An 11,183-nucleotide genomic window follows, 5' to 3' on the forward strand; every position below is an offset into this window, starting at 1 on the left:
GACTAGAAAGAGAGAGCATATTTCTCCTTTCTCTCTTGGATTCCTTCACTGGCTCCCTGTTAAATCCAAAATTGAATTCAAAATCCTGCTTGAAGATAGCCCCATGCTATCTTAATGACCTTATAATACTATATCACCCTATTAGAGCACTTCACTACCTTACTTGTTGTTGCTAGAGTATTCAAAAGTAGATTGGGAGGCAGAACCTTCAGTTTTCAGGCCCATCTTCCACGGAACCAGCTTCCAGTTTGGATTCAGATAGAGTTTGTCTATCTCTGCTTTCAGGCTTAAAATGCCACTGGGGGATTCCCATGATGCACTGAGTATTTCTTCTTCAATCACCTTTCAAACTCATTTTGTGTTAATAGACCTCACTGCACTGAATCATACTTAATCTCTGAGTCTCTTCAACAGAATGTGTTATGTCCTATCTACCTTCTCTCACCTCAACCACTCCTGGCAGATGGCCCCGCCCCTCCCTGAGCCTGGTTCTGCTAGAGGATTCTTCCTGTTAAAAGGGAGTTTTTCCTTCCCGCTGTTGCCAAAGTACTTGCTTCTCTGTAAGCGACTTGAGGTAACTGTTGTGATTTAGTGCTGTATAAATAAAATTAAATTGAATTGAATTAATGAGCAGTTGAACAGGTTTACCTAATAAAGTGGCTGGTGAGCAATGTTCCTTCTAATTTTTAGAATTTTGTGTGTCTGAGCAAACACACAAACTCCCTGAGCAGTCCCTTGGACCACTGTGAGCAACATTAGACGTGTGCACTCACTGTGGTCACGCCAGCATCGAATCCATCCAAGTTACATGGTTTATGAAAATAATCAAATTACAGCATTTACAATCTTTTGATTGGTCGACATGGTACATTTTTCCACCAATAGGAAAGGATGGGGTTGTTTTTGGTTTTGTCCTTGCTCACAGGGGGCGAGTGCTTTCAAGCGCTTTCCTTATAAAATGCTGTTTTTACCATTTCTTCCCGCAGTAAATATAAATGATAGTATTCAGGGGAAAAAAAACAAACATTGCATTTTTTTTATCATAACTCTGGTTTTACGTGGCCTATCAACACAATTTAAAAACCGGTATAAAGTCCACACTTTTTCCGTCAATTGTTCCGTCTGTCCTGCTCACGTCTCCAATGGTTGCACACGTTGTCATTAACATGGCTTCACTCTACATCATATGGGAACTTGAGGAACCAGGTCAAAACAAATTCAGTAAGTGTTGGGCCAAAAGTGTTTTTTGGAATAACAATGTTCTATATAACCTCTGTACTTCTTACTGTATACTTCTTACTGAATAATTAAAATATAGAACAACATAATTAATTGTTAACGATATAAAACAAGAATAAAAGCTAAACAGTGATTTGTCTTGTTGTTCTCAGGTAGTCATCAATTCAATTAAATTTTATTGATATAGCACCAAATCACAACAACAGTCACCTCACTATAATGGAGATTTTTTTTAGTGGTGATCTTTATCTTAACATGCATCGAAAATGGAGACATCGCCATGGCTGTGCTGTCTCCTTCACTCTTGGCCATTGGCGCTCCCATGCCTTTCATGGGCTTCTCCTTTGGATATCTGTTCTCTGGGATCTCCAGACTCAGCCATGCGTAAGTGATTTTATTCAGTCACTGATGGATATTGTTAGTGGTCATATGAGCCTTTCTGTATATATATAGGGATGAATAAAGTATTCTGATTCTGATTCTGAATATCCCACCTGTTACCCAGGCAACGTTGAGGCCTGACATGGATATCTAATCAGAGCAGGGTAAGGAGGTCATCTGCTCAACTGGGCCTAAAATCTCAAGATACGACCTCGAGACATTTCAAGAGCATAAAATACCAAGTGCAGAGAGAAAGAATGGCAAAAGAGAGTCCCCAGAAAACACTGTATTGTTTCAGGGAATGAGCAGTAGACAGCTGTTCACAGGATTGGGGAAGCAGCTGAGTGAGCCTATTGTTGGCCCTGGTATATGGAGGAGGGGGGCTGGGCTAGAAGCCTTGAGGTTGTTTGTAGTGATTTGGCCACCACTGCTGACCTGCCATCAGGAGAGTCAAAATAGTCAGTGAAGGTTGGGTATCATCTGGCAACATCAACTCCAGGCTGAAGACCATAATTGCTCTATAGTACCTACAGTTGTGGCATCCTGGGGTGTGTTAAGGAAGCTTGAACACTACATGAACAAATGCACTGGTTCACACCTCTGAAATGGCACTTGCTGTGGTTCCTACATGCTTCCACTTTGCAACAATGATTGTGGAAACCTCTTCCTTCCTGGGAACACAGCGTGGTGATAAGGATGTTTAAAGGATGTGCACAAAGCTGCATCTGGTCAGTTGGCTGATCAATTTGTTTCACCAACTCACCTACACAAGGCAATTTGTAAAGGGCGTAGCAGCCGTGGCAGTTTGTCTTGAAACAGCAATGGTATCTCCATATTTTGACTTTCTTCTCAAAATAAATCTTTTAGAATAGAATAGAATAGCCTTTATTGTCATTGTACAGAGTACAACAAAATTGGAGTGCCACTCCCTTGGCTAAAGATTCAATAATAAATATAAATGTAAAATATAAAAAGTACAATAAAACAATCTCAAGTACTCAAACAATAGTAAGTACGATATATACGGGATATCAGCATTAATATAATGACAGTATGAATAGCAGCATGATATAATGGCAGTGACGGTATGGTATAGCTAAGCAGGTTCAATTGTTTTTATGCTTATTTACTACGGTGATAGCTCTGGGAAAGAAGCTATCCCTGAATCTGTTTGTCCTGGTTTTATGTGACCTGTACCGTCGGCCTGACGGTAATAGTTCAAACAGTTGATTGCTGGGGTGAGAGTGGTCCTTGATGATATTGCCAGCTCTGCTGAGGTACCGAGAGTTTGCAGTGACCTCCAGGCTGGGCAGAGAGCAGCCAGTGATCTTCTGGGCTGTGTTGATGACCCTCTGCAGTACTTTCCTGTCCGCAGCTGAGCACCCTGCATACCATGTTGTTATGCCGTACGTTAGGATGCTCTCTATGGTGGCTCTGTAAAATGTCACCAGCAGCCTCTCTTTACATTATTCTCAGAATGATCACCAATATTTTTTTTCTTAACATGGCCTTAAGACTCCATCAAACAGAGAGGACAAAAATTAGAACCAATAAAAACTGTGAAAAATCACAGCTTCATTTTTCGTTGGATTGGAGTTTCTTTGATAAACGACTAAAAGATTGATCAGCTTTTAAAATAGTTGGCTGTATATCTTTTCGATGCATGCGTTTTAAAATTCAGTGACACTTATCTAAGCCACTGGATGACTTATGAAGCTACAAACTCATTTACAATTTTTCTGTCAGGCAGCATGAACTCTTGAAAACTGAATCTTCCAGCTTTTCCTGCTTCCATCCATCCATTCGCTTCCGCTTATCCTTTTCAGGGTAGCGGGGGGCGCTGGAGCCTATCCCAGCTGTCATAGGGCGAGAGGCGGGGGTACACCCTGGACAGGTCGCCAGGCTGTCGCAGGGCCAGCTTTTCCTGCTTGAACATGTCAAAATGTCTGTAAAAATCTCAAACTACCAATCAGATACTGAGAAAACAGTTTGCTGTTTGTTCTTATTTTTCCATTCACACAAACAAAAAAAAAAAAGAACAATCAAAGAATAACCGTGTGATCATGTTTTGTCTACGCAGACGAATAACCAGACCTTAACATTTCATGTCTAACTACTAGAAACTTTTGTGCCAGAGCTTGGTTTGTAATGAGCCTGCCTCTAACCCACAGAGAATTACCAGCCTGCAGCTACTGGGGAGGAGCTGAAAGAGTCTACTGTATAACATCAATCAATGATGTGAATTCTCAGACAAGTAAATCTTAAAGCTGACTATACAAACGGAAAAATGTCCTACTGTAGAGTTATTATAGCATACTGCAATCTGAAACTTGTAAATGTATTGGTGCTTTATAACTTAAGTTACTAATGACGACGATCCAGTTTTAATGAAAATTCTTTTATTAGTTAAGTCTATTGTCTTTCTACACCATACAAACACCCATTATAATTTTCACTGAAAATAAAATCCTCATGTACAAAAATCTACCCCCCACCCAAACTCTCATAGTACCAACAAGGGCCACTGGAATTACATTTAAAACGAAAGTCTGCAATCTGTACACAAAATCCCAAATAAAAACAAGTACAACACTAATGAAAACTGCATTCTGTAAGCAAAACCACTGATCCTTGAGTTTTTGACTCTTAAAATAATAAAGCCACCGCAAAAAAAAAAAAAAGAAAAAAAAAAAGTGGGATTTATTAAATTAATTTTTCTGTACAGCTGTTTAACTGATGCTGTGCTTAATTATACACAATTGTTCTTGATAGAGAGCTGCCAAAGTTACATTAAGAGTATTAAGCACAAATAGGTAAAAAAACAAAACAAAGGTATTATATTCTGATGAAACAAAAGCACATGCAACCATCAGAAGTTATACAGCAGCTGTGGGGTTCAGAAAACATGAGCAATAAGCACAGGAAATATGATCTCAAATTCTGCCACTGACCAGCAAAAGGTATCACAAAAGGATTAAGTGGTGACGTATCAAAAGCATCCTAGAGTTGAACAGAAATTCAAATCCCTGTTCAGAGTTTATTATAGTGGAGAGATTCATTTAACTGATGCAGATGCTGGCTCACACAGCGTTTTGCTAGAAGAAACAAAGGTGGTGCATGTCCGCACCTGAAATTGAGCCACAGGGTGTTAACAGATACGCGTCCGGGCTTTCTTGACTAGTGAGGAAGAGGACAACAGCATCGCTGTCCACAGAAGTTCTGTTCGAGAATGTTCTGGATTCAGAGAACACCTGTAAATGTGGGAAAATCAAGTAACAGTGACTTGAAATGTCCAGACAGGAAAAAGCAAACCTTGCTCCGGGAAAACTCTTTCAAAAGAGAGTTTACAGGAGCTCCAGTGTGCCAAATCCTCCGAGCTGATTCTACTGATGAAACAAGCCGTGGCTTCTGTTGACTCCCGATAACTTACACTCAGCCTTTAGCGCTGGCTGTCAGTAGAAGGAGAACGAGAGCGGGAGCGTGAACGCGAGCGGGATCGGGAGGCGGAGGCTCTCTGGGCAGGCGCTGGGGAGGGCGGGGTCGCTGATTTGCTCATCTTGGAGGAGCGCTTGGCGGGCTCCTTAGATTTGGAGGTTGGGGAGGATGCGCCGCCGGCAGGCGAGCCGCTGCGGGAGCGGGAACGGTTGTGGGCTTTGGCAGGGCTGCGGGAGCGTCTTGGGGAGCGTGATGCAGAGCGGCCACGGGAACGGGACCGCGAACGAGAGGAGCTCTCAGACCGTGAGCGACTTCTCGACCTGAAAGAGGGGAAAAAAAAAATATATAAATATATATTACACCAGCTTCATATCAATATTCATAAAAAATTTGATTATTAGCTTTTATTTAAATGAGCATTTTCAGTTTCATGAAAAAAGAAAACTAATCTGTTAATAACAGATAATAGTTAATAATAGTAAGAGTCTATGCGGTGCGCTCAAAGTGAAACCCAAACTAATTAAATCCGTCTCAAGGGAACCATTTTTACAGATGTTACTGAGAATTGCCTTCATAACACAGTAATCAGAAACTAGTACAGTATTACATTCCACCAGCCTGTACATGGCACAATTTGAAAGCGAGGGTTTAACATTTAGTTCAGGTGCACTGAATGGTTAACCTAATGTCTCCTTAATTACTATCAAAACTCAAACATGTTTGACTTTCAACATAAGCTGTTTTTCTTCATAAAAGCATATGCAGTTCCTTGAAAGCAGCACTGATTTGTTACAACTGGGTGAATTCAGTTTGAAGCACACTTTATGGGGCGATCGTGGCTCAAGAGTTGGGAGTTCGCCTTGTAATCGGAAGGTTGCCGGTTCGAGCCCCGGCTTGGACAGTCTCGGTCGTTGTGTCCTTGGGCAAGACACTTCACCTGTTGCCTACTGGTGGTGGTCAGAGGGCCCGGTGGCGCCAGTGTCCGGCAGCCTCGCCTCTGTCAGTGCGCCCCAGGGTGGCTGTGGTTACAATGTAGCTTGCCATCACCAGTGTGTGAATGTGTGTGTGAATGGGTGGATGACTGGATATGTAAAGCGCTTTGGGGTCCTTAGGGACTAGTAAGGCGCTATATAAATACAGGCCATTTACTTTAAAAAGAAAAGAAATAAAAGATAAACAGGGAAAAAGTGAAAAAAGACATCTTTCATAAATTCTGGCGTTATTTGAAGTGAACGGCTTTCCACAAACACACCTCTTCTTGGCAGCTTCGATGAGCTTGATTTTTCTGCCATTAATTTCCTTTCCAGAGAGTTTGTCAAGTGCATTTTTCAGGTCACTGTGAGAAGCAAACTCAACCACCCTGAAAACAAATAAGACACACTGTTAAGTCAAAAACTCACTTTCCTTTTTTTATTATAAACAGACACTGGGCACCGGTTAATAGTCTCACCCTTCGTTGAGCTTGGGACGATGTGCGTCTGCGAAAGTCACCTCTCCAGCTTGCCTCATGAAATCTTTCAGGTCCTACACATGCAAACTTTGGTCAAATTACGGAGCGCCTCAGAACACAAGCACAGGCTGAGACACAAACAGGACTGAAGAGAGATGGTTAGATTCTCTGAGAGGACTACACAGACTACTGCAGATAAGGAGAATGAGTCCAAGAACCTCACAGTCTGTTCAGCTTGCAAGTGTTTCAACAATATAGAAAATTACAAAAACAATAGAAGGGGGGGGGGGGGGGGGGGGGAGAGAAGAAGGTTTCATAATTGCTAATTAAGGTATAAGCCAATTGTGATTGGCGGATTACTTGCAGCAGCTTTGAGGTCCTTGGACACACCGCTCATTAAAACTACAGAGAGATGAACACCATCTGCAAGAACTGCAGAGGTGCAGCCTGGGCAGCATTTGGCACTCAGAGCCCCATTTTCCTTGGGAAGGAGGACACAGGGCTCCGCGCCGGGATCATCCCTGCCTCGGCACCCCACCTCAGTAAAGAGAGTGAACAGGGTGGAAGAGAGGAAACTACTACCTGAGAGCGAAACCCTTTGGGGTGGGCCGCAGGCTCTCCGAGCCCACCATAACCGGGAAAACAGCAGATTATATCCACGGGCACCTGGCAGGAATTCACACTCTCTCGCTCACGACGTGCGGGAACACCAGAGGGGGGAAGGGAGGGGGGGATATCGATCGAAGCCCCTCAAATTAACGAACCATCGATCAATACGCCACCACCATCGACTCTCGCTCTCTCCTCTGCTTTCTCTCTGCCAACCCTCTGTTTCCTCTCTCTCGCCCTCAACCACACATCAGGCGTTGCGAGCGAGCGAAGGGGGCCGCCAGCGCCTCTAGTGTGGAGCGAGCGCTCACATGACCAGCAGGCATCAACTAGGAGTAGGACAGACTGGCTGACACCACAGGCTCAACCCAGACAGAAGGACCCAGAAGGGGTTAACTCCACCATAAGCGAGCTCTTCCATATGACTGGCAAATAAAGGGGTGAAGAATTGGTTAAAATGTGAAAACAGGAACAAATTAAGTGTTTTGTTGCTGCTTCTGCTGCTCTTTGCATCACTAATGAACTGCATGATATGCAGATTAATCAGAGCAATTATTCTGAAAAAGAATAACTTGGGCTGACTGATGTATAACAAGGTAAAACTGTTCGAACTGTTTTGATTTCAGTAACATAGTCTGTTTTTAGCAGCAATTCTAAAACTTTAATGTGTATTTTTGGAGATAGACTGTTGGAGGTGATAACATTTGTGTTCTGTTGCAGCTTTCAAAGGCTTGTCATGTTTGTTTTTTTTGCTTTTGTTCTGGTTTTTAAAAGACGCTTGAGCCAATACTAACCTGCCAGCTGACTCGAGAGGACAAGTTCTCCACAATCAGGCGGTTCTCGGTGCGCATTGGAGGAGGGTTACGACTGGAAATGGAAAGATATAAAAGAAGCAATTGAGCAATAACAGCGTAGGGCTGATACAGACTTTACCCAGAGTCTAAGAGCTCTCATCAGCAAACTGTCATTACAAGGCTAACTCATGTTAAAGAGCTTTCCAGATCAGCGAAGACAAGACTTGTGCTGCATGTTAATCGTGGCTATGAACATTTCCAGCCTGCAGGCCATTAAACTGCCACAATAATCTGACGACTGACCTTTCACCAAATAACAGAAGCTGTTTACAGAGCGTGCTTGCTGAGGTTTTGTGTGCATCCATTCTTCTTTTTTTGAATGGAATTAAAGGGAACTTGCATTTCATCTTAAAAAGGGGAGCTGTTACCTCCGGCTGTTCTGGGAGCCGCGGCCGTAGCGATCAGAGAAACGCCCCCCTCCGCCGCCGCCACCGCGTCCGCGGCCACCGCGCAGACGCACGCGAGCATGCTCAATGGTCACCCTGATGTATCAAGCATTAAAAATATATTTTATTATGGCAACAAATGTGAATAAAGGGACTCGTTTCCTAAAGGAAATTCATTACCTTTCATTACACAGCTCTTTGCCATCAAGCTCGTAAACAGCATCTTCTGCATCTCTGGGGTCGTCAAACTCCTGCAGACCAAGCACACAACACCTTTTACATCCACAGTTCTTAATGTTTATCCTTTTCATCACCAATAATGTGTCCTGTTTTTAAATACTTTACTGAAACATTTAATGACTAATCAAATAGCTTTTAATACCAAAAGAATGGTAACGAATAACATTTAAAAGATACATCACTCTTTTAGAAAAGTGTAAAAATTCATCACACGTATGACTCAAAATCGGTCTCTGGTCTGAGCGGTAAAGTGATTCAATTCAACCCTTCCAAGTGTTGGAATGTGGACTTTTCTGTCCTTCTAGAGAGGGAAATATTAATGTTGCATAAGTGGACACAAATCAGAGCAAATGAGACCAAATTGTGTTCAAGGACATGAAAACAGGGGAAACTATTAGCTTAGAAGTAATGGCTAATGCCAGGATTTTTCAGTAGGTATTACTTTGTCGAATCAAATCTATGGATTTTCCTTCCATATATGCAGATTTCTTTAACGAAAGTGTTTATTATTTCAATAAAAAGAGATCCCACTGATAGATGTAGATTTTGTGATAGATATGTGCCATGTTCGGTTTATTCTAATGTGGATTTTAACTTGTAATGAAATAATCGACAAAATTTTAGAAATCTGCTTAAAACCCCTGAAAATTCATCTTACATTCAAGCACGTGTTGTCAAATCTTAGTTAAAATTTGATTAAAATTTATAACACTACTTCAAGAATGACACCTCCTGGTGGTTCTAGCGTTAAATGTCCATCCTTACATGACTAGAGTGTGCCCGTCTTTGGATGGCTGCTTGCAAAAGGATGATGCTGCATGTCAAAAAGCTCAAACCATCTAAAACAGCTCTTTTAACCTGACAATGAGACCATGACTGTACTCCTCAATCCAGCAGACATCAATCCAATACAGGACCTTTGGGATGTTTTCATCATGATCACCCAGCAAATCTGCAGCAACTGTGTGATGCTGTCAATGTCGATATGGAGCAAAATCTCGGAGAAATCATTTAGCCCAGGCCATTTAATAAGTAGAATAAACTATTAAAATCATAACGTCATTACAAGGTTGGTGATTTTTCATTGGGGGAAGGCCAAATCCTCTTTAGGGGATGCCATAACATTATCGATGCAGACAAAAACAAAATCTTTCCAGATCCAAGTCTCGACACTCGGCAGCCATCTTGTAACGCTCCCAGGTCCTTATTTGGGTAGGTATTTAGAAGCATTATGCAAAATACCTTTATTTCAATGGTCACCTTGAAATATATACAAAACCGCTTAAAGTCGAGCTTTGTTCCACCTCTAAATTTAGGATTTTTTATTATGAAATTTCCGATTTAAAAAAAAAATACATATATTTTGAATTGCTTTCTTTATGACTCTGGTATGCAGTAAACGCTCCAAGTATATGAACGATTCTCGACTTGGCCCTGATTTACTGGTGGGTATGTCGCTAATCAAGAAGTAGGCCGTAAAAACGAAACCATGAGGATTCCCTGCGGCAGCCTGCTTCAAAACACCACGTCAGGTCTGTAAAATAAAGTATGGAGTCTAAATCTAACAGCAGACCCGTGCATGGCGCTCAGAGTACATTTAAATACCTTTCAGCCATCCTGACCTACTTTCGCTCGGTGACTCACCACAAAGCCGAATCCTCTCTTCAGGTCGATATCTCGGATGCGGCCGTATCCTTTGAAAAACCTCTCCACATCCTTCTCTCTGGCCGAGGGGCTCAGCCGGCCGATGAAAATACGACATCCGCTCATGATTTGGTCACGTTTAATTAGCTACAAGCAGAACACTTGCGTTAGTTTTTAAGGATTTAGCTAACACAGCTTCAGAGGAATACAAATGACCTACTTATGTGCCTCAGCCTGTGGCCCGCTTTCGCAACGATAGCCTGTCAACCGTCGGTCCAAAGATAACTAAATACCCAGATAATATCAAGTAATGACACCCGTCTGTAATGTAGATATAATAAATTCCAGTCGATGTACACGTACCTTTAAGAGGACTGCAGCAGCAGTTGATTTTACTGACTGGCGACAGTGAGCCTCAACTCCAGAATAAAACAAAATGGAACCTCAGCTGTCTCCGGGAGTTTGGGAGGAGGGAGTGGGGTACATCCCGCGTGATCAGTGACGCAGCCTGACACTGCAGAACTCGAAAAAAGCCGAAGTGCTGGGAGAACGTCTACGGAGATGACGTCACAAATCCGACTCATGTAGTTTTGGAGTCTGACCACTAGGTGTCACTCGGCAACTATATAGAAAACATTTAAAACCAATTTTCTCACTTTGAGCATTATGTCTACGGTTTAATTGGGCTGTTGGCGCAAGTTGCAATAATTTTTACAGAAATCAAGCAGAAAACAAAACAAAAACAAACAAACAGGTAATAAGAAAGCAATACCACACCTTTAAAGAAGGATAGGCTTCTCAGGTTTCAATCAAATACAGCAGACAACACACATAGATCAAAACAAACCATGATAACCTTTAACCATGAGTACACATATTTCCATCTCCTATCAGTTAAACGTTTAAATTTTATTTCTACTGATTTGGAGGAGATGCAATACCACC

At 42.1% G+C, this 11,183-nt stretch overlaps 1 protein-coding gene across 3 annotated transcripts; it reads right to left on the minus strand.

Moving 5' to 3' along the window:
* Positions 1 to 3,999: 3,999 nt before the first annotated feature.
* On the minus strand, positions 4,000 to 10,772 carry srsf5b (serine and arginine rich splicing factor 5b). 3 transcript variants are annotated; one of them, XM_026143177.1, is made up of 8 exons: positions 10,602 to 10,770; positions 10,239 to 10,385; positions 8,535 to 8,605; positions 8,337 to 8,450; positions 7,909 to 7,981; positions 6,506 to 6,579; positions 6,308 to 6,415; positions 4,000 to 5,375 (listed from the first exon to the last, which is right to left on the minus strand). In XM_026143177.1, exons 2-8 carry the CDS (start codon positions 10,362 to 10,364, stop codon positions 5,060 to 5,062), a joined length of 882 nt encoding a protein of 293 aa, XP_025998962.1. In that variant the 5' UTR covers positions 10,365 to 10,385; positions 10,602 to 10,770; the 3' UTR covers positions 4,000 to 5,059. The 3 variants fall into 3 exon arrangements, with proteins under 3 accessions (XP_025998962.1, XP_025998961.1, XP_025998963.1); XM_026143176.1 differs by having other exon boundaries at positions 10,459 to 10,770; XM_026143178.1 differs by lacking the exon at positions 8,337 to 8,450 and having other exon boundaries at positions 10,239 to 10,772.
* Positions 10,773 to 11,183: the final 411 nt, after the last annotated feature.

The sequence above is a fragment of the Astatotilapia calliptera genome, chromosome 15 (assembly GCF_900246225.1).
Source record: "Astatotilapia calliptera chromosome 15, fAstCal1.2, whole genome shotgun sequence".
Classification (NCBI taxonomy): Eukaryota; Metazoa; Chordata; class Actinopteri; order Cichliformes; family Cichlidae; genus Astatotilapia; species Astatotilapia calliptera.